The sequence below is a fragment of the Chaetodon trifascialis genome, chromosome 6 (assembly GCF_039877785.1).
Source record: "Chaetodon trifascialis isolate fChaTrf1 chromosome 6, fChaTrf1.hap1, whole genome shotgun sequence".
NCBI classification, from domain to species: domain Eukaryota; kingdom Metazoa; phylum Chordata; class Actinopteri; order Chaetodontiformes; family Chaetodontidae; genus Chaetodon; species Chaetodon trifascialis.
Window position 1 is genome coordinate 4,329,819 of NC_092061.1, and position 24,129 is coordinate 4,353,947.

The window sequence follows — 24,129 nt, forward strand, 5'->3', positions numbered from 1 at the left end:
AACCTGCTGTTAAGCTGTGCAGGTCATATATAAATCTTTTCAAGCTCAGACCCTCCATCATGTTCTTTCACTGATGTCCCTGCACTGTAAGTAGACAGTGACACAGCATCGACACTCGGCCTGTCCTCGGTTTTGTTATTGAACTGAAGTCAAAAGAGGCTGTAAAGCAGAAAAAGAGGTTAAACAAGTTAAACTGCTAAACCGCATCGCTGCTCCTCTGCGTTCAGCTGACTTCAGCTTCTCCCCGTCAACAAGTCAGTCATCCAGGGCTCGTGTGAAACCTGTGACTACTTACCGCTTGTTGTGGCAGCCTCAGACTCAGAGGAGCTTGATTGCACACATATCATGTTATTAGGACTTGAGTTTGCCTATGATTGCCTCATACGCCCTTAAAAATAAGAATTTGGAGAAAAAAGTAATCTAATCATCAGTTTCAGGTCTGTACCTGACAATTACCAAAATGGTGCAACTTGTTGCAACCCATGCCCACTTTATAAGTGACAATGGAGTGTGATTACACAGTGGACAAGATGATTTTTTGGGGGGGCTCTAATGGGCTTTGCTTTGAAGTTTGAAGGTGAGTGCTTGCTGTTCGCTGAACTTCACATTAAAGGGGATTTTCATCCAGCTCCCTCTCCGTCTCCCTCCCTTCTCTGGAATTACACTCCCCAAGGGTAATCTAAAACATCTGGACAGGAGATATTCCACTTTAAAAAATTGCACTTCACATCTCAACGGACAGCACACACTTTGTGCCATTACCTGAAATAAGCCTCCTGAAAGCACTTGGCACTAGTCCGAGCCAGTTTCTCCACATCTGAATTGAAGGACACGCTTTCAGGTGAAATTTGGCATTTACAGATTGTTAATATCATAGAACATATTTTACATTTTTTTTTAACAGATATGCTCCTTCTTCCTCTCAATCACTCACCAAACACCCCCTTGTTGGCATTTAGCACAATTTAGTATAAAAGCAGGCGGGCTGACACGATAAATAAAGGGATGTTGTTTTTGTTTTTTGGCAAACGAGTGAAGTGCGGCTGCACATCCACACACTGCAGAAGAGCCAGAAATGCTGCCTAGACTTTGCGTGATGACATTTCTGGGTTACCTCTCACAAACCCACACAACTGCACGCACACACAGAAAAGAAACAGTGTCTTCGGCACAGGTACTGTAATGTTGTGTTCAAATGTAAGTTAAAACGCTGCAAACCACAGAGCTGATGAGTCTGGGGATGAGACGAACAAACAAATCCTCAGACATATCTTCTACTCAAACGGAGCAGCTGGCACAACACTGAGCATTCACAAAGGAGAAAAGGCTAAAGTTACCTTTTTTAACCCCGGCATGGTTTAACCCGGGGCTCACGACTTCAATATGCCTCTAGAATATGAATAAGTAGCCCGCATCTCCTCTGGGCTTGTTGGAAGTAAGAACTTAAGCCACCTGCACCCATCTGATCTCAAATAAGTAGATTGGCCTTATTGAGAATGCAGCGACGCTCCAGAGCCCAGAGACTTTATCAGACCAAAGCAAAGCTCATTGCTTTAACTCCACAATCTTATTTTGACTAAAGCAGGCTTAACGCCAGTCTGCAGCAACTAAAGCATGCCCGTCCAATAAATACAGGCATAAATGTTGCAAGTGTTGGGTTTATTTGAAGAATTACCCACAAAATCTCCTCCCATCACAGACGTAATATGAGCCTGGCTGGCCTCCACACACCTGCTATAAAACTGAAAGCATCACACACACACACGTTGTTAGCAAAGAGTCTTTGAGAGATGGAAAAACCGTCTAAATTACAGGCGCGCACTTCACATAAAAGACATTTATGCCCTCACACACGGCAGATATTAGATCACAAAAATGTGCCAGGAGCTGGCTTTTTGTGTCAAGATAAAACACCGAAACATTCAAAGGTCTCTGAGTGATTACGACCGTGCATGAGCTTTAAACTCTCCCCCCCAAAAAAAAAAAAAGACATTTCCATTTTTAATCTCACTGTCTGAAAGCTTTGGTCTGAAACTGCTCGCACCTCCTCAGATTTACAGGCTGCTGCAGTTCCGCACTTAATACAAAATAATTTATTCGGCTTATTGATCCGCCGTGGAAAGGTGGACTCTTTCACTCATGGCCAGCACTGGTAATGAATGCCTGATGCTGTTCTGACACCTCCCTGACAGAGAGGGCGGGTCCAAAGCGGATCAGTATCCACTCGCACTACAACGCAAAAATTGTGCTTGGCTCGCATAAGGAATGCAGTGAAAATCCACCCTGATGCTTGTCAGTGCATTCCTCACAACTCCCTTCTCACACACACACACGCACACACGCACACACACACACACACACACACACACACACACACACACACACACAGAAACATGCACAAGCCGTCTAGCAATATCTGAACACTCTGACTCAGTGTTTATGTGTAGAGGCAGATGCTTAAAAGAACAAAACAATTTTAAAAAAAAGGCAAAAGAGATTCATTTATACAGTAATTACATGGCCCGATAGTCGGAACAGTCTGCAGGCTTCAACTTGACGTGCTTTTTGTTTGCAGCGAACAGCTATTTAGTTAATACTTACTCTGGACCCTTGCTTGTTAAATCATATTGAAAATATAGCAGCTGCCATGCGCAGAGACAGATTGAAAGGCTGCGTAGATGCAGAGTAATCACACGTTGTACGTTAACGTAAACAGAGAGGGATGAAATTCGTGCTTTGCCGTTTCATGCACGGGCAGAAGAAGCGGAGGATGAGGAATGCATCTTTAGGAACGAGGCCAATCTAAATTTCTTTGGAGTGTGTTTCTCAGATTAAGAGCTCTAATCTTATTCGAGTGTTGATTTCAAACATGTGCAGCCGGTTTGATGATGCCATGTTTGTGTGTGGCTGACAGAGGAGTCTGAACTAATGTTTTCTAATGCAATTAGCACCACGCACCATTACCGCCTCGAGTGTTATTGTCGAGAAGCTATATAACATACAGTGTAGTCTAATGTTACTGATTGCAATAAGCATTATGAAGATACTGCAGTGTCGACACTTTAACTGAATGTAAAGCCATGTTTGTGTTTGTATGTGAGTCTCATGAGTAATTACCCTGGCCTCTATATTAAGTCATAGCAAACTCTGATATACGTATAGAAAATATATGTAAATATATACATATATGTGTAGAATCATATTACATAACAATATGGGTTTTTTTTTCAATAATAATTGGAAAAATAACGTCAGCCATAATCAATACCAAAAGTTCCAAACTTGATTTCAACACTGCATTAAAGTCGGTTTCTCCTCGCCTCAGTGGATAATGCACCTCTGGGTGATGCATTTAAACATTCGGGCTGCTGAACTTAAACTGACGGATGTCTTGTGGTGGCCAGGTTTTTGAACTTGTGTGGATGCCATTTTACTTTTATCCCTACTTAACTTTCAGAAGCACCATGTAAACATTTGAGAAAACACATTATAATGTAGTTATTAGGCAAAGTAGCCGTTTTGTTTATAACTGAAATCAATGTATGGAGGGGTTAAAGTGTTCTTTAATCTTAAAATGCAAAGGATGTTGGGTAATATGCCTCTGCAGAATTGTGAGCGTCGCTGCTGAAATCTCACACAATCATTAATACCTATCATTTTGAGGGTGGGAGTAGCCCCTCCTCACATGGAGCAGAGCAGACGAGAGACAGGAAGTGAAGAAAACATCGTCGGTACTGTTACAAACAGGCTCTGTAGTGAAAGACATGCTAACCTGCTTATAGACTGGGTGTTTTTAATTGAGCTAAACCAGTGAATATTTGGTTAAAACAGACCAGTGATGCTGCTTTGCCTTCATTGTTCTCAGTCAAGTTTGCTGATGCACTGGACCCCCGGTGCACCAGACTCCATGTAAAAACAGCCCTTTCATATGATACCTTACAAATGGAGGCAATTTGGCCTTGTGTGCTGTGATTAATTTGGCATGCAGCGAACACACCGGTCGTAATTTTGTTTGAATGAAAGCTCGCCCCCTGACATTTGCTGCGGGTGTTCTTCACCACTGTTTAGGAAGAAGGAAGTAATGGGAGGCGAACCAGCTAGAAAAGTGATGCATCTTCTCTCAAAATCCACGTCTGCTTGACTTGGATTTCAAAAAGTCTTCGACATGTAAGCAAAGAAACTTTAAGGCATTAGCACGGCCATGAATAAGCATCCACTGACAGCAGGACTGGCTACTGAGCAGTAATGCTGACTAGTGCTTAAATGCATGTTAAAAATGATTTGTCTAAACAACCATTTAAAACCATCTGTGGCATAAAATTACATTACCTCCTTCAGGCTGAGTGTGTTCTGTCTGGATGTCTCTTTACATGTATTCCTTTTTATAAGACCTGACTCAGTGAAGCAGTGAGCCTCGGCAAACTCATGAACAATCCCCAACAATACGTTATAGCTGTAGGAGTGCATGAATTTCCAGCAAGTTAACATAGAACTTCATTATCTGCTATACTTCTGCCACACACACGCACACACACACACACACACACACACACACACACACTGTGGGCATGCTCGTGCCTCCCAAAGTTGAGTCATTAATCGTGACCGAGTGGGATTACTTAAACCCAGCATGTGGTCTTATGAATGCTCAAACTATGACAGAGTGGGCTGCTGCATACTCTTCCCTGAAGTACGCTCAATAAGAAATGACACTACAAAGAAACATTCCTATAATCTTTTTGCTGTTTCACAGCGCTCTTTCCGCCTTTTCTTCCCTTCCTGGCACAGTCACGGTCTGAATTTTGACACCGGCATTAATAGAGTGCTAAGAAGGTCGCTGCTTAAGCCAGCCTTCATAATGTTACACGCTGCTTTCAGCAGACGTTGGACCTTTAACACGACTGGGAAAAGTCAGAATCAGTGTTTCCAAGTTTTGTGAATAGAAACATCAGGCATCGATTTAAAGATCAGGGAAATACAGGCAAAGGCTCGTGTGAAAGGAGGCTATATTAGGGCCGATCGGTCTTGTCTTTTGTGTGTTTGATGTGTTTAAACATGGGCTCTTTTCACTCTCTGATACACAAATGAAGAGCTGATGAGCCCGAATCACCCTGAATATCTAGAACTGGGCCTAAAGCGCAGCACGTCACCAATGCTAATATTCAGGTTGAGGGAGACACACATCACAAGGTGAAGATCAGACACAAATGCACAGTGACGTGGTCGTTTGGTTTCCGCCTGAAGGCTCATGAGCGTGTCTTTGCTCAGACAACTTATTTTACCAGCGTGCTGCCCGTCCTCATCTCAGGGCCACATTCAGGTTCTCCGGTAAGCACTTCCTCAGCGTGTGTCCTTGCAACCTCTATAACCGTCCCTCCAGTGCCCTCCCAATAAGTCAAGCATGAAATACAGGCAGGACAACAGAGGCCAGACTGCAGCGAAGACAAATAGCACTGTATCCATTAACTTGTCAGCACAGGAGACAAATGAACTCTCCTTCAATTATTAATGGAATTAAAGAGCATCTGCGTTGACGATGAATAGCCCAATCAAGTTCTGCAAACCTGCGAAAAACAAAGACAGTAGCCACTGACAGCACAGCAGCGTGGGAAGGCTGACTCCAGTGTCCTGATAGCCCGTGTCGCATTGTCTTACGTGAGGGTTGTCGTCCACTGAGTTGCTTCGATTCCTCTGGTTATCACGGCTGCTGATCTGACAGAGGTCTGACCTCTCTCGACTGATTGAAGACTGTGCCATTTAAAGCCAGAGTGAAGGGCGTCGTAGAGGTAGGCTGCACGTCATTGTTATTAAAAGTCACGTGTACCTCAACCACAACCTTCAGTGGGCAGAGATGTAATGGGCTTTTAAACAGACTGCTATCATCTGCGAGCATTTAACATGTATTAATATATGTTTTAGCAACTGTTAGCAAACACAAAATCTAGTTGTTTTTGTGGAAAAAGCAAATACTAGGGCTGCAACCTGTGATTATTTTCATTGTTGTCCAATCTGCAGATTATTTTCTCTGTCTAAAAACAAAGCTCTAATTTCCCACAGCCAAAGAAAATTTATTCACATGACTTCCTTTGTTTGGCCAACAGTCCAAAACCTCCAGTTTACAATCAGACGTGACAAAGAAAAGCAGCAAATTATCACATTTTAGAAGCTTTAAACTGTGAATGTTTGGAATTTTTGCTTATAATTTTCTAAAAAAAGATTAATCGATGATCAAAATAGTTCATTTTCAGTAAATTGTGCACAAATCTCATATTTCTGGAGTGATCAGTACTTCAAATAACTCATGACAATACTGGCCCGGCCCGCATATACTGTAGTCAAATGAAGCGTCTGAGGAAAATTTAATTTCATGTAATTTAATTAGTCCTGCGTCTGAAGTTAGATGGCTCCATGACATCCTGAGCAGTATGAAGTTACATCCAGCCAACATTTCCGCGCCTCATGTTTCCAGCCAGGTCGACTGTTTATCCAAATGTACCAGATGCAGCAAGCAGGCGAGTCAGTCTTCGCCTCAAGTTTTAAACAGACAAATCAACAGTCTGCGAGCACAACGAGGATCTCACCGAGCCAATCTCAACCCACAGTCGCTGTAGAAATGACAGCTTCTTCGTCTGTGTCAAGCGAGTGAAATCTGTGAGCGAAATGAACGGTGACCAACAACATAATACTAATCATGATTCACCAATAGCAGACAATCACATCGCCCCTCCAGATGGCTGTCCATTTGCCTAAAAGGCTTTAATTGCGCAGCCATTATAACAAGACTGAGACTCAAAATTAAGATGCATAAAATTCATTAAAACCGACTCTCTAAACAAGCACAAAAGCATCTTACATTTCCATACAGAGGGCCCGCTGGTGCAGTCATGTGCTTTGTCCAGGCGGACAGGCAGAATCCCAAACAATGTGTGAGAGTCAGCACCAGTAACGAACCAGAGGAAGTGATGTATTGCACACTGACTTGGAACAATGCAGTCTGTTTTACCTGAAGGCGAACGTTTCTACCCCATCAATTTGTGTCAGTGGACAGAGGCGCCCTGTGACATCCTCAATAGAGTGTTTGTTAGCAGCTGTCTCTGAAGACACCTGCTACCTTAGAGCCACAAGAAAAGGTTAGCACAACACAGCCTTTGTACAATTACAATAAGATTTCTCATCACCGCGGCGCCTTCTCTCTCTTTCTTTACGGCAGGGAGCCTGGAGCCCTTTTCAGGCCGACTCTGGGATGTTCAAAAATCAAACAGCATCCAAGTTGTGCTGCTAAAATAGCTACCAGGGTGACCACCGTGGCTCTAAGATCAGATCAGATATTGTTAACACGCTCCATCTGCTCCTAAAAGCAGCTCCTCACTGTGAATGAGGTTGCAGCTTTACTCCTCCAGGAAACAGATGTACAAAAATCCCTTTACAATACCATACATTTAACTGGGATATGATTAATTGAGGGACAAGTTCAGGGTGTATTTTTAACTCACTGAGCCTTGAAAGGAGCCGACCCACGGCACCACAGCTCCCTGCTTCTCCTCTGCATTCATTATGCCAGCCTACCGGGGAGTATCACGTCTTGTGACGGCTGACTGTGAGCTGACACTGCAAGGCTCGGGTAGCCTCGGAAAGTCTGCTTAAGGCACACTCCTGGTGTAGAGACAGAGGTCTGTCTGACATGTGTGACTCCCGAGGCAGGCGCGTTGCTAAATGAACAGAGACAGGGAGGTTGGCATGACCCACTTCCATAAGGGCTACACTGCTTTCTTTCCACAGATCCCACAGGTACTGCTCTGCACTGTTCATGCAAAATATACAGCAGGCGAAAGCTTTAATATTCCCAACACCAGAAAACTGAAAGGGCAGAGGAGAGGGGTGTGAAATCATTTGAATGCTGATTCAGAGGAGCAGGTGAATCTACGAGCTTTGAAACATCTTCTCTCAACATAAGGCAGTCTGACAGTTTTTGTTCCCACATTAGACTCGTAACGCACAATTGAGCTTCTCCTGGTGTCAGCCACAGCACCGCGATGCAACTAATACAGGAGGCTCTCTGCCATATCTCCCCTAACTGGGTCTGCCTGAAGCCCACATGCGAGAAATCTTCCAATTAATCTCTTCTTCTTCTTCTCTTAATTCAGTTTGTGAGAGAAGGAAAAGTGGCGTCCTTTTCTGTCTTAAAGGACCGGAGCCGGACCTGGACGCAGGGCTTCTTCCCATCCTGAGGAAGCATCACAGAGGAGCGAAGCACACAGCTGAAGATCATCATCATCATCATCATCATCATCGGGAGGGCGCGCAAAACGCTGGAGCAGTGCACATTTCCACCTTAAATGTGCGCGTCTGATGCACGGGCTGATTTTATCACAGAGACATTACGCACCGATTAAAGAGAAGAAGACATGGAAGCATCTGTTTCATCAGCTCAAACAAGTGTCCTTTAAACACAAGTAAACCAATTAACTAACGAGTCGTGCACGCATTGCAAGCGGCAGTTTTCTATTTCCCACACCATGCTGACAGGCTGCGCGCACACCGCAAACAATACAGGCTCTCCGCGGGCGCACAATATTTTGATCTGGCCCCCCCTCTCATTTAAATAATCGATCCGCTTGGTCACTTTCAAACTGTAAATATGCTCCGATCGCTATTGATCAGTTTGTGGTACTCGCACACCACAGGGCTGGTCGGGGGGGTGTTTAGAGACCGATGATGACAGCCAGTCACTTTTCCACTCACCTTTCACATGCTGCGGGACAGCGGCGCTCAAACACAGCGCGATGGAAAGGAGAAGCGGTCCCATCCTCTCTCACGATAAACGGGCTGACTTCCAAGGTGACGGAGACGCGGTAAAAAATCACGGAGCAAAAGCCAAAAGTTGTCCCTCCTGCGCTCTGGATGGGCTGCGGGATCTGCCCCGGGAGCTGTCGGTGTACGTCCTCTCAGGTAAAGTCCTCCTCTGTGATAAAGTCGGCGGAGAGACGCCCTCGACACCTGGATGCTCTTCTTCTTCTTCTTTTTTTTTCTTCGTGCAAAAGCAAGTGAAGTGTGCCCGGCGGCTCCCCCTGCGCTGCTGCTTCCCCCGCTCCTACCGCAGTAGTGCGATGTAGTGGAGAGAGCGACGTGTGCGCTCAAGGCTCCCGGACAACTGCCGTCAAGTCCCCTTGAGTTAGAACAATCATCACTTCCGGTCAAAACTTCCAAAATAAATAAAAATTACTTTATTGGTATTATACGCTGCATTTAACTCCTAGAAGTGCAAGAAGGTTTTACAATTAATATTTAATTTCATTGTCCTTTTGTGTTTTTCTGCATAGATTTCAATTTTTAAGCTATGAATACGTATTCAAGCACAGCCTTTCACTAGAATATTAAATGCATTATTTTAATTTACTGACATTTATACAGCATGGACTCCATGAGTGAACTTTTTTCCAAATTAAAAAACGAAAGAAGGGAAGAAAGAGATTTTGTTTTGAAGATACAATGACCCAACATCCGGGCTAGGCGCCGCGCATTGACGCAGCCTCAGGGACAGTCCGTTTGGCTCACCGGAGGATGTGCACTTCTCGGTCGGTCACAGTAAACCGACTGGGGCGCTGTCTCGCTGATGGAGGCGACTCTTCCTCCTCCCTCTCCCTCCCTCCTCCTGAAGCACCTCCAAAACGCCTGCCGGGTTGGGACTTTAAATTTGGTATAATCAGCCTCTTCAGCCTTTCCTTACCCTCTTTTTTTTGCTTTTTTAACTCCCATGGCTTCCTTTTCAAGCCCAAAGAAGCTGTTTCAAGTACCTATTCTCTGGAAAGCCTGGCTGGGTTTTAAAGTGCAAAGATTCAATGAGTCAGTTTTGTAGTTCCTGACTCAAGCAGCTCATGAACAGCATTCATAAATATATGTCTTTAGGTCTTCTGTGGACGTCATATATATGATGTCATCATAACATTGGTCAAACTTTAGTTGTGTGCCCGTAGTACTACGAGCTGCTCGTTTTGACACCAGTCTCGACACTTTCAAGGCCTCAAAGCCTCAAAGGTCGCTTCAGCTGCTCAGAGAAATGAAACACGATGTGATGCTCTTACTGAAAGGATGATGCTAATGACCATGTCATGATTCCACCTGTCCCTCCGTTCAGACACCACTGCACAGGCGCTGATGAAACTAGGATGTACACTGTTGGAGGTACCTCGCTGAGCGGTGGCATTTCAAGAATGAGATTATTTCCACAAGGGTGGCATCACACTGATTGTTCCTGTGTCATGTGTGATATTTCAGCCACCACTGATTGGATTTTGATTAAACTTTGGGGTTAAACGAATCTGACAATTGCACTTAATTACACTGTTGAACCTCTGGTGGGGACCGTCATTACGGGACAAATCAAAAGCTTTTTTTTGCTGTTCATGTTGAAAATATTAAGATGTTAGTTACAACAGTGGTCTTGCACGGACATGCAGTTTTAGATTTGATGCCATCCTCATTTATCATAGGTCGGTAACTGGTCGTTAGGGAGAATGCATCATTTTTGAGGGACATCATGCATCCTGGTCAACGCTTGTGAACTCAGTTTCCACACGTTTTAGCGAAAATGCTCCACAACTGCAGAAAGAAGAGGGCAAGGCTCAGACTTTACGCTGATGTCATCATCCGCCGCTCCATAGCTATCAGTCTGACCTTGAGGTGTTTTCGAGCTCTTCATAATGAATCATGAAAGATATGGAGTGTCTTATGGTATAATGTAGATAGAGACCTATGACTGTATGCGCTTGGTCAAGACCTATAAATCATCCGCAGCGCCCACAGTAAAGTCTGCTATCATCTTAATGAGACGGCGCCCTCTGTTCCTGCGATCGCGGCGCCTCCCGTTGTTTCAGGTTTCCAGCCTCTGTCTCCGCAGCAGATCATTTTTTGGGGGAAAATCTCTTTAAAACTTATTATCACTAAGGAGGATTATTAATGAGAAGATAACAGCTGGTTCCACTGGTCCCAACTTATGAAGCCTCTGAAAATATCTCATGCTAATTGTGCCTATGAAGACGCTGATAAATGATGTAATTTGACTAGCATTACCTTTTCTTTGGAGTTTGAGTAAAAATTCACTCAGATAAACATAAAACCCATTTTCATTTGACAAGATAGTGTGCATTTACAGTGGAAAGGCACAAAACTTCACCATTAGGCTTCAGATTCACAGCGAGAGAAGAAAAATCAAACAACAGAGAGATGATCAGAGAGGACTGGTCACCAGCACAGCGGCTTGCTGGTAAATCTGCAGACAAGCCCAGGCCCCTTGACCTCCTCCCAGTCTCCACCACCAGCCTACACCCAGCTAAAGCCTCCGTGCCTTCTAAACCTCGCCACAGCCGGCCCAGCCTCCGAACTCAACTCTTCTCATCTCCTTTGCCCTTGTTTTTCCCCCCGGCTTGTCGAGAGGCTGCAGCTCAGACCAGTGAATCCTCTTCAGCTCACATCCATCCTCATTTAGGCCACAGGGACCCATTTAGGATGAGCAACGGGCTGGAAAACACAGTGACCTTCTCATATTTGACTCATTTACTGCTGTTTTTATTTCAGCCACTAAAAAACGGGCGCCGTGTTTTTATTTCGAGCAAAAGTTACAGAGTTGGAGAGGAGTGGCCGATGCTTCTCCTCCGGCAATAATCCACACCTTGAAGGGCACTGAGATATTATCCTTTCATCCAAAGGGACAGAGGGGCTAAAGCACCTTAAGGATGCAGACATAATCTCAAATTGAAACTTCATGGGCGAGGAATCTATGAATTCAGACTGTGGATGTACTATTGGCATGAGGCTTTATTATCTACTGTGCCCTCAGCATTTTCATAACCACAATTTTAATGAGGTTAACCTCTTTAAAACAGTGGATAAGAGGATAACCACTTTTTTCTTCCTTGCCCGTCTATGGTTCTGTCTTCCCTCCCTTTCTCATTCTCTCACAGGGAGGGAGACGAGGTTTTTCATATCCACTCTCTCCCTCTCTCATCTCCCATGTCTCCAGGTTCTCGTGCTCTCCTTCCCAATCACACTGCTCGAGTCGTGTTCAAGGCCTCCCTCTTCCTCTGCGAGCTCGCCACAAAGACAGTCTAACAAAGGCCCGAGGCAGAGAAAGAGAGAATGAGAGACAATAAAGGCAGAGGGGTGGCGGTGGTTGGAAGGGCGGCGGCGGCGGTGGGGAGGGGGGGGGTGCGCGGAGTAGGATGGAAGCAGCGAGATAGTAAAGCAGATGGATGAAGAAAGTGGGAGAGACAGAGAGAGCGAGGGGCAGATTGAGACAGTAAGAAAGGCAAGCAACACTAAATTAGATGCTCTTGGAGAAGAGACAGTGAATTAATTCCAAAGAGAATATTGCATTGTATCTTCTTTTCCTTTCCTCTCTCAGCGTTGGGACGCAGAGCGGAGTTATGTGTCCCCCAGCAGGCTCCTCTATTCCTCTCCTCTGTTAGTCCCAGGCCGTTCGTACTGGCATCAGCTTTCCCTCTCTTTGTCATTCTGCTTATTATTATTATACTTGTTTTTCTGCAGCAAACACACGGAGTGCTAGCATTTACAAATGCGCCCAAAATGAGATTTTGATTGAGGCTATGATGTGACGTTCAGTATGAAACTGCTTTCAACATTTGGGCATTTCATCACTGAAAATCAGACAAATTACTCAACTGCTACAAACGCACTGCTTCTCGAAATTAAAAAAGAGAGACAGAAATAAACAGATGTGACGATGCTGCATTCACATCCACAGTATTTCTATTTTTTGCCATTTTGCTGCGTCATCCATTGATCCTCTTTTTAGACTCCTGGAGCGAACGAACCGTGATGCACTGCCTCACAAGGAACATTTTCCATAACTCGCCCCCACTGTGTCACCATAATAACGATGATTTGCCACTGTGCGCCCCATCCCATCTGTTTCCACTACGACTACATCCGAGGCGGCAGTCTGGTGGTTGCCTGAAACCCTGGTCGGAGCCCCCACATCCACAAACCTGCATTTCTTATTTAAAGTACGGCAGGAGAATTATAACATGTGGCGGCTGGGTTTGCTGAGTAGTCAGCTACGCTCCGCTGACGTTCCACTCCACAGCGTTTTTGTCAGTTTGTGCTGAATGCATAATAGAGTGATATATATCAAGTTCTACTGAATGAATGACACAAGCTTTCACACTATTCTAAGCTCCCCTTTTTATAGTTTATTGCCCTTGTTTAATTAGGCAGGAATTTAGCCTTTGACCTCTGTTCAGACAGAACTGACTGATGTCTAATGTAAAAGTAGTCCTGTAGTCAGGGGTGCACAGAACTTTTTCACCCCATACATGGTCTTAATAGACACAACCTTCCTCTCTGTCCTCCTCGGTGTCTCCCTCACTGTCCTACAGCTTCCTGTATGGTAGATAATGAAGATGCACCTCCCCCTGCATGACGACGATGTGCAAAGCAAAACATAGGATGTGCACGTTCAGTCGTTTGAAATGCTCAAAGTAAAACATTACACGGAGCTTGCCATTGTTCTTCACTCAACTTATTTCACCATTTAGTGAGCCAAGCGAGCCACAGACGCACTTGTTTGTGTGCTAGATGTGGATGCAAACGGAATATTTTGCGCCACATTTCGGTGCGGTCACTGTTGGCTTCACGACACGGCGTTTTTTTGGACATCTTTCAGTGTGGACACCTTCACTGGGTCAAATGTGATGACGAGAAATGTGTGTCAACGCTAACTGAACTGACGGCCAATGATAGCTGCTGCCTGGTGTGCAAAGGTGCATTTTGAAACACACATTTCTGATGTTTGTCACCATGTGCCGACACCATATATACTGTACATCTGCATCGATGGCACGCTCTCCCTGTTTCTAACGCTTTAATTCAGTGCGGCATTAGTCATCTGAAAATAATGTCATTTCAAACAGGCTGAAGATAGCAATAATCACCAAATTTAGGATGTGAAAACAAATGTTTCGAACAGTCAAATATTCACTGTTTAGCTCTGCAGGGCTCCTTTTAACTGAACTCCACAGATTCGTCAAATCAAGAAGACTTAGCAGGGTGTTGCTTCAGCAGGCTCAAATTTCATGCTGGGCTTTATGCAGCTTTTAATTCCAAACAGCTTTGTTTATTCAGATTTCCAGGATTCTGTTTCGAATATAGTTTGCTTAAGAGCATCCCTCCCCTTTAAGACTGCAGACACATTCAGATGTCGTATATAAAGGCTGAGGATAAACTTTTACCTACAGTTTAAAGACTTAATAGTTTTTCTTCTCAGAGTGAGCAAATATTTTGTTCATCGGCTGAGGCTCGGGACTAAAAAATGCATTAGAGAAATGGAATGCTTTACCAAGGACTTAACATCAAAACCTGCGTAAACACACACTGCAATCATGAGACACACAACTGTCGCACTTTGATACAAACGTACCAAACAGGCCATAGTGACGATACACAGGGGTGGCTCTTTAAGTCTGTGGGTCAGCAGCTCATTTTTGCTCACGGCAATGCTACATATCAACAAAGGCAAATGGCCGGGATGGACCATATTTCTTGTGCAAAGATCAATACGCCATTCACCTGCTCCAGACAGCAGGATTTATAATGTAACGATGTGAGTTATGAGGAAGTCCTCCCATCCGCCTCCTCCACCACTCTGATCATCAAAGACTTGAGTAAACAACAGACTTGAGCGCCACCAACCGCCCCAAAACCCCCCATTCTCCCCCCCCGTCGCTCATCTGTAATTGTTTGTTAACTATTAGAACAAGATCCAGCAAAAGCCCACTAAACATTATCATATGAGCCAAGAGGAGTCTTTACCGATTAAAAGTGTCGACTGAAGTGAGTTAATCACAGCTCGCTTGGTTTGATTTGATCAGCGTTTTCATCAATCAACTGTTCCATTGCTGATAGGTTGATCAGATCAACAGCCACAGTGTTCTGAGGTATCTGACACTGCTCTGCTTTGCATCTTCTCAGCGGTAAATATGAATAAATGCAGGCAATAGGACCTTTTGATATAGTTTAGTTGATGTAAATTCTTGTTTTAGCTAATTTGAAAATGATATTTCGTCGCATTTTGTTACAAACAAGAAGATAAATTCATAAATTTAGGTATTGGTGATGAGTAACTTTTCTGACAAGAGTTATTAAAGGCTGTATTTTGATGATAAACCTTGTTTCAAGTTTGCTTTTTGGCAACAAGCAGTCGCAGCTGGCCCTTGTCTGCCCTCTGCGCTAACCTCAGTCTAGACAAACCTCTTAAAATCTATTCAGCCAAAACCAAAAATATCTGGAGAAAACTTGAGTCATGAAGAACTCGGCTTTGGTTTGGATCGTTCCTAATGTAAGACTTCCTGGAGGTTTGCTGCACAGTCCGTGTCTGGAGGACAGAGCCGCACGGGTGAGTCGCTGTCTTTGAAGAGTGAGATCACATTTTTAGCCAAAGCAATAGAATCAATCAGGAGAACCATTGGTCTGTGCCACAACGGCCTGAAAATAAATTGTATCAGCGGTAATATGTGAGGGATAATGGTAGGGGGCTTCAGGTAAGGAGACATCATGCCTCAGTGAACTGCTTATAAAACCATTTACTGAGGCTACTCAAGGTGTCTGTTCCAGTGGAACCATAGAAAGTACTTACCGACACCCAGAGGGGCCCACATATTATTAAGCTGCACACAAAAGGCATTTGGGAATCGCATTAATGCGTATTTGTGTGTTTATTGCTTGTTGCGTGAGCGTGCGTGTGGATTATTTGCTTGTGATTGTGTGTATTTGTGTAGTACTTAAAGTGTCATAAAAAGGCCACACTGACAAATAAACAGTCTGTTTTATGGCAGTGTGCCTGGAGTACTAAAACTATTACTAAATACTTCTAAGCATACCTAAACTACCCATTTCATCAACATGGCTAACTGTCTGTGTGAAGAGCATGTACATACATGTCGCTCATGATCTCAAACAGGCGCTCTGTGTGAGTTATTTTAGTCAAATGTAGTTGAGGGTAAACACAGGAAGAGTTTGACATTTTGGGAAAAAGCATTATTAGTTATCTTGCCAAGATTTATATTGATATTATATTGATTGATCCCACTCTCGTGTCTGCGTGCTAAAGCTGTTCCCTGTAGCTCACTAGCGTAGCTTAGCATAAAGACTGCAAACAGAGGGAAACAACTAGCCTGACTTCATCCAAAGGGAAGACAATCTGCCTTCCAGCACCGTTTTCCATTATATGGGGGGTTATGTGCTGGATTACCCCTTGGCCAGGATTATCCTGGTAACTGGCGGCCGAACCCTACGTAAAAAGGCGAATTATATTTCACTTTTACATTTTAAACTGTTTGTACAGATTTAATGACAATCAGTGAGTTGTCAATCTTGTCATCTAGATTTTGTCAAGAGAGCAAATATGCCTATATCCAGCGGCGTGGGTCGGGTCTCTTGGGGCTCCGAGCAAGAAATCCCTGGGGCTCCCACCCCACCCCACCCCACCCGTGCACACCGCAAAAATTTGTTTTTGCACACATAAATGCACAATTTCTGGGACATTTGAGAAAAAAATAGATTAGCGGTTTTCAAAGTGAGGTCCAGGGACCAACAGAGGTCCCTGAAAGCCCAGGCCTATCAATAATCGTTGTTGTAAATAAGTGGCCGGGGCCCCCTTAGTGGCCGGGGGCTCCAAGCAACTGCCTGGCTTGCCTGGCAAGTCCCGCCCCTGCCTATATCCTAAAATGTCAATATCTAACTCTTCCTTTAACACCCAGTTAGCAGACTCTTTTCTCATTTATACTCTCTGATTTAATGTTTCAGACATCTAAAAAAAATCTAAAATCTAATCTGACTTTATTCAGGCTTGTGAGCACCAAACTGCACTGATGCAGAATATTCAAATGTTAAAAGAGAGAAAACACACCCAAACACCAAGAACTTAGCAATAGGCTGTTTTTAAGCTGCCAGTGTAGCGGCCTCCGCGCTGGCTCTTCTCTGCCGATGATAAAGAGAACATCTGCGTTTGGATTTTGCAGAACTTAAGTCATTCGGTTCAAACGATGTGACACTAAATGTTTCTGTGCCTGTGAGCACTCATAAAGCTGTTTTTCCCCTCAGAGCCCGGGCACGACGATGATGATACATCTTATGCCAAAGCACATGCAGTCACCCCGTGGGTGGAAAAGGAGGAGATGAAAGAGAGAAACAAGAGGTGACACTTCACATCAAGCTTCCATTTATAGAGAGCAAACAACAGCATCACAGTGTTTACTTACTCACGTGTGAAAACTTTTTATGCTACGCTGAATTATTGAATATCTTGAGGAAGGTTTTAACAAACTGTAACGGCAGCAAATGTCACAGAATACTAAATGTCAGCTGGGCTCTTATTTTAATTGCATTGCTCAGTTATTTGTGGGAGGATGTTCAGCTCAGATGAACTTTTTCTTGCAAACATCAGAATCAAAATCAGAATCGGGTTGCAGGTAGTAGGTTTTCACACACAAGCATAGCAATAAACATAGTGGGAGATAATATAAGATGAGGGCAACGGCAAGTACTGCAAAAGTACTTATTCAAATGACATTGCTGCGTAGTTTTGTGCACCACTAATGTGCATTAAAGTGTATTTGTGTGCACACCATATTACTGAATGTCAAAGAGCATGTTTAATATGTCACTAACTGACAATGAAAGCTGTCATGACAAGTGCCTTGAAAAGTAAAACAGACAGGAAAAAGAAAGGAGCTGAGAACAATCCAAGGTTATTTTCTCTTTTGACGTGCACCCCAAACTAAGGACCTCATTTATAATGGAAACAAGCATATGGGTATGTTCAACAATCCAATGCCCTTGTATTAGTATGCTACAGAGACATTCCTTTAACTGGTATTGATAGAGAACTGTGCCCAGGAGACCGGCATCCTTGAAAAGCTGTCTTTTCATGGTAGGCAATCATCCAGAACAGAGCAGATTTTTTTTGTAGTTTTCGATCTTTGGAACACTTTAGGTTGAAACCAATCAAAAATGCAACGCCCTGACATGCACTCTGCAGGTTTATTCGCACAAACAGTGGGAAGGCAGACGTTAAGGATTAATCCCTGCATCACCATCGAGTGCCTCGGCAAAAACTATTAAAGGATCAATAAGTTAAGCAGAGCCAGGATGGCCACTGACATGACAGCGCCATTGGTCCCTGGGTTACGATCGATATATCGAGCCTGCCTGCGGCCACTGTCCCCCTTTCCTCCATGGATTCTTCCGGCCTCACGTGGTCTGAGGCTGAGCACTGTAAGATGATAGCTGTCAGGGAATGTTTGTGTCCATTCTCACCCAGCCAGGCATATAAAAGTAATGTTTATGCACCCCACCGGAACATGTAAATAATTCAGAGGTTATGCAAGCGATTGTCTCGGCTGCGCCCGTCTCAGGCAGCGAGAAACTCTCTGCTAGAGTTCCCCGTGCACTTGACATTTCTCCGTTCCAATTCAAGAGCCATCTTAGAGCAACGCAAGCCCTCCACAGTTTGTTTCTTTTTCCTTCACAGATCTGGAAAACAGCTGCGGGGTAATTAGTGCACCGCTGGTGGAAGCTGGCCACACTGAATCTGCTTTTCGTCATCTTCACAAGACTTCTGAAAATGTCAAGCTACAATACAGGGACTATTAGCTCCAATGATTTTGGATACAGCTCAGTTAGGCTCAGCCCAGCGCTGCAACAAAATGTTAAAAAATTACAGAGACAAGCTGTCCTGACGAGTGTACAGTGCAAAGTTTAATGTACAGGGAAACAGTAGTTTTCTTTCTGCTGTGGCTGTTTAAAAGTAGTATTTTTTCATCATACCTGTGAACTGTTAAATTACATCATGTTCCTGAATATCAGCCAAAACATGCCCCTGCAAGCACAAAAAATAAGTTATAGAAATACAGCACCATGCTGACTTAAAGAAGAAGAATCTTTACATCTGTGACTGAGTTAAGACTCAACAAAGAAAACCTGCATCCAAGCATGTCCTGAGCCACCCACATGAACTACTCTGAATCAAAGCGGCCCCAAGTACAGCAGAGCCTGAGCGGGTAAAAAGTCTCTCCTGAGCCCTCACTACCACCTCCCACACAGGACATAAACTGACACATGTGCAGTATATGCATAGTTTGTTCTGTGTCTGTACATCAGGATCGAATCTTTTCAAATGTCAGCTCTGGGTCGACAAATGATCAGGAGCACCAATAAGGTGCTTTGATCTGAATCTGACATCAGTACTTTGCCTGTCAAACCACAGCCTGGATAATAAACTCAGCTCTAAACTCCGATTGGTTCAACGGTAAGTTACACTTAATTAAATGGAAAGAAACAAAGTAAAGGTTTGTGCCTTTTTGTCTTTTTTCATTGGAACATTTTGTGCATCACATCATTCCCAAATCAGAAACCATAAAAACACTGAGGTGGCATATTGAATTTTCTTGAAATCATTGACTGACTAACCTGAATGCAAAGCAGATCCACTGGACTTAAGGAAAGCATGCGACTAAGCTGATTGATTTTCATACTGAAAGAGAAATAAAATCTACTATCCGATCACAGGTCCGAGGTGAAGAGTGCAACAGTGTCTTTGTTTCACATTGTTCTCAGCATAAATGTGCAATGGACTGGAATTTTTTCAGAGCCACAGTATGGACTTTCATGATAAGCTGCGCCTTTAATGTTGACAGAAAATGAAAAACAAATCTATAAATGTGCATTTTACACCACTTAATGTCCTCGCCGGCTTTTCTTCTTTGGGAGCGACCTAGAAAAACGTAATCACATGTTCAGTTGAACTAGAACAAAGCTGTCCACGCTGAATAGACAATAACAAACAGGAACAGTGTGACCGACACAATAAGAGCCACTGACCTGAGACAAACCGTTCTTTGCGTGCGACAAAACTATGCAGGCTCCTCGTGTTTGGATCTGCCTCTTGTCTTCTCATGAGTAGTTGGCTTTGGAGAGTCACACTTCCCAAACGGTCTATGTGTTTTTGTCCTATCTGAGGAGCTGCAGCTGTTTTCCATTTGACTGTGAATCTACTTGCTTTTGGGGATGCACGAGGTTTTTCGTTATTGGTGCCAGTCGGGATGCTGACACGGGGGTGTGATGATACAGTTTTAAGATGAGGAGAGGGACAGATACAGAGTGGAATACAGTGCTGCACATTGTGATGCTTGTTTATTATTCACTGCTAACTGTACACATGCAAAAGAACGCACACTGAGGATTATTTTTCAAGTGCATGTGAGCTTTCATAATTGGCAGAAGAATTAGAAAACAAAACTATTAATAGGATAAAACGCAGTTTTGATGATGACGAATTTGGACTGCAAACAGAGATTTGATGCTGACAGTTTGCATAATCTCGTTGAAATTCATAAATTTTAAAAAAAAAAGCTCCAGCTCATGCAGGAGAGCCAATAAAAACAAATGAAACGGTCAAAGATGTCACATTTAAGGTGTGCTGAATGACTGATGTCAGTGTCAGGCGTCAGGAGCCTTTGAGTGGCACAGCAAATGAAATCATAGCTAGCTACCTAAGAAAGATGAAAAGGCAGCAAAACATCCTTCTGACTCTTCACTCGTCTGCCAGTTTGATGCATTTGCAAAGAAACGTGAGCCTCACTATGTCTGTTTTTCATTTTTTTCCTCAAATCTGCCTCCATCTGCAGCTCAAACACCCCGGCTAAGACGGTGTGATGGAGGCTGCTCTCGTTCGGGCAGCGCTCCTCCTTGTTTAGGATGCGTGACCAGAAACGGACGTAGCTTCTTCATTTTTTCCAACAGAATATCTGAGTGTGTGCATAGAGCCACACAGTCTTCAGTGAACTTAAGTCTTACATCTGCCAATGTGGCTGCACTTCTGAGAGTTTGTTGAAGTGATGAGCTCTTGCTAAAGCACTGTCTCTTTCTCTCAGAGGACGCCTTTCGACATGGCTCTGTGTGTGTGTGTGTGTGTGTGTGTGTGTGCGTGCGTGCGTGCATGTGTGCGCGAGCGCGTGTGTGACACCAAAACACAGCAGCATAGTTTTCTTTTCTGCTCATTCTGCATAGGCGGTATGAAAAAACCCTTCACATGGAATATTTTTAGAAACTGCATCCACATTTTGGCAGTTTCCACATTGTTTTTACAGCTGATTAAGGTTTGATTATCATATTCCACAATTTCCGCTTTGTTTTTTTGCATCACTGAAATCATAGGACCCTAGAAACACTCCAAAGCCGGCCTACTGGCCAGCGTGTGGTGCATCAGCAGGGAATGAAAGCTATGTCTTCATAGCCTCGCCTATTGGACGAGCTTGACCTGAGCTTTTCCTCTGACTGACTTTTTGGAGAGAGGCTTCATCTGCTCAGCACAAGTAAGTGAATGAAATCACTGAAAACACAAACTGTTCATTCACCTTAATTGCTTATTGGCACAATAATTCCAGCCTACTACACCCATGGTCTTGCCAAATACTGGCTGCTTGGCTGGATGTTGGTCTGACTGCTGCATACTATGCTCTACGTGATGAATCTGCTCATAAAGTCAGGCTAACATTTAGATTGTGGTCAGTTATAGCTGACTGGTGCAGTTGACTTGCAGTCATGGCATAACCATCGAAATGAGCCATCCATGTGCTCCAGTATTGTAATAAATAGAACTACGCAACACTACTGAGCACATCAGAGACCCATGGATGAGTTTACGGCAGTCTAAATCCCCAGTGCCTTATTTGACAGAGCGGATCCCCTGTTGCCAGATAATATCCCACTGTCAACACAACTGATGAGCAAGCGTTCTGTTCACCTGTCGCCTCTGAACGCCTCCTCTCAATGCTCACTGTTTCATTCAAAATAAAGCAGATTTTTCAAGACTTGTTTAATACGTCTGACTGTTTATGGGATCCCACCTTCAAATTTTCCCTGTTTTTATTGGGCTGATCTTCTCTCTCCCACGCACCCCCCACAAACACAGCACGCACATATGAAGATGTCTCACGCTGAAGCCAGTCGAGTCCTCTGTCTCCTTTCCTGTCAGCGCGTCTGTCACGGTTTCTCTTTCAAGTGTTTTTTTTTTTTAAGAATCGAGACCCAGGAGAGATTCCCTCGCGTCTGCCGTGGGGTCAGACTGATCATTAACACATAGCAAGTCAGATATCATCCACCTACCCGACCGCAGGGTCACGCTGGAATTCTGCGTAATCTATAAAACCACGCAGGCTGAAAGACAAAGTTCATCTGAGGTGAAAACGGAGAGTGACTACAGTTCACCTGCTCGCTTTTGTTTGACCGATGTTTTCCCTACGGCATCGAAAGGAAACTATGAATAATGAATGGGTCTTGCTGCAGTTTAGGTTATTCCCACCTGCAGTGTCATGTGATTACCGAGAACTGTAACATAATGAGAATGCTATGACATGTTTCGACTCAGCCTCTTTTTATTAAGATGCCATCTCTTGTGACAGGCATGCTTTAATTTTGTGATAGTTATTGCGGTGCGTTACTCATAACTCAACCTTTCACAGAACTATGAGCGTCTAAGACTATGTGCATACGTATCACTGATCATAATTAATGGAATCTGAATTTGCATGTGTTTTGCTGTAATGTAAACATTTTCTCTGGAGGTATTTGCAGACTGTCATTATCATAAATGTACAGTTCAGGGTTCATCTTGCAAGCGATTTGTTACATAAGGTTAGAAAACAGAGTGCGTGCAATTTCATTATGCTATCATAATACATAGTCCTGCTACTCCTGCTGGAAAACGTCAGGGAGGTATGCATGCCTGCAGGGGAGACTTCAGAGTCTGTTTACAGGTCTCGGGGAGTACGACTGCATATGTGAAAAAGGTATTTCCAGAGGGAGCCCCATGAAATCTGATGAATAACGTTGGCTGAAGACTAAAAGTTTGAAGACCCGGAGGCGTGGAGTTACAAAACAGTGAGTTTACCAGACCTCTGCAGCCGGCTCCTCATCTTCACTTGAGGCGAGCAGGTCGAGGCTACATTTGCCTCTACTAGCAAAACACAAGTGAATCTCTAACCTAAACGTCTGCGGTGGAGTTGCATTGTGGGTAATGTAGATGCCAGGTTTTGACAAGGAAAGAGAATGTGTGGCATAAAAAAAGATCTCTGCTGCATTGATTTTGATCTTTTATATCGTGGAGTGAGTGAAAAGCTAAATCTGTAGTCTTTTCAGCTTCCTTGAATGATGCCTTCTCATTCCTTTAAGAAATATTAATGCCACGGCTGTTATTCCATTTTTGCCTTTAAACCAAAGAAAAATTTAACATTTTAAAAGTTTTATTTGCTTTTTTTTGCCTACCTGTTGTTTTTAATAGTTGTACAGTTTGTCTTGCTCATCCTCAGCCCATTCATAACCAACACATAGGAAGCAGCAATTAAAATATATTAAAGATTTCCAGTGAGACGTTTCTACCATGAGGTCCAACATCCACTAAAAATTCTATCAAGACACTATTTCTCTCAGCTGGGCTCAGTCAGACAAAGACACCGAGTCAGTGATTGCAATGAAAACTGTGAGCAGCATTCATTGTAATGAATGAGCGCCCATGTTTGAGCACCTCAATCATTGTTTAATACATTCATGTGTCTATTTCAAGCCAAACCCACTGTCGGCTCTGGCAGCACAGTCTGCAGACCGCTTCAAGAAGCCTCGTCATGGGAATGAAGTGGCACTCAGTCACGAGTGCCACTTCAAAAACCTGGAAACTGGTGTTTTCCTGCGCATTTCATCTTCTGTAAGGGCGGCTCGTTTCCAGGGGGTCTGCATGCATAATGTCACATCGCCGCCGAGTGATGTTTGAATATCCAGCGCCCATTTCCGGTCTCTGACACAGAAGTCACCAGCTCTGGCCTCATCGCGGAGGTGCCTCTTAGCTCTGTCGTTCGAGGGTAAACGCCAGACCCTCAAATCGCCGGAAGAATTTGAAAAGTGGCCACACAATTCAGGTGGTGGAACCAGGCTGGTTTAGTACCCCTTACACTTATCCCTTTTTAGTTCTTTCTAAGTTAATTCACTGTGCAAAAAGTTTTTTTTTTTTTAATTGCATTTTTATCTCGCCAGGTGCCAGTCATGCCTTTTGGGGCTTTGTGG

General features: G+C 43.8%; 1 protein-coding gene across 2 annotated transcripts in view; it reads right to left on the minus strand.

The window, feature by feature from the left end:
* Positions 1-9,153, minus strand: part of edil3a (EGF-like repeats and discoidin I-like domains 3a) — a 109,412-nt gene extending 100,259 nt beyond the window's left edge. The window contains exon 1 of one of the 2 annotated variants that reach the window (XM_070964273.1): positions 8,743-9,153. In XM_070964273.1, the coding sequence (XP_070820374.1) occupies positions 8,743-8,806 (64 nt within the window). In that variant the 5' untranslated portion in view covers positions 8,807-9,153. The remainder of the gene's footprint in view (positions 1-8,742) is intronic. The other variant, XM_070964274.1, reaches the window with a different exon arrangement.
* Between the last annotated feature and the right edge of the window lie 14,976 nt (positions 9,154-24,129).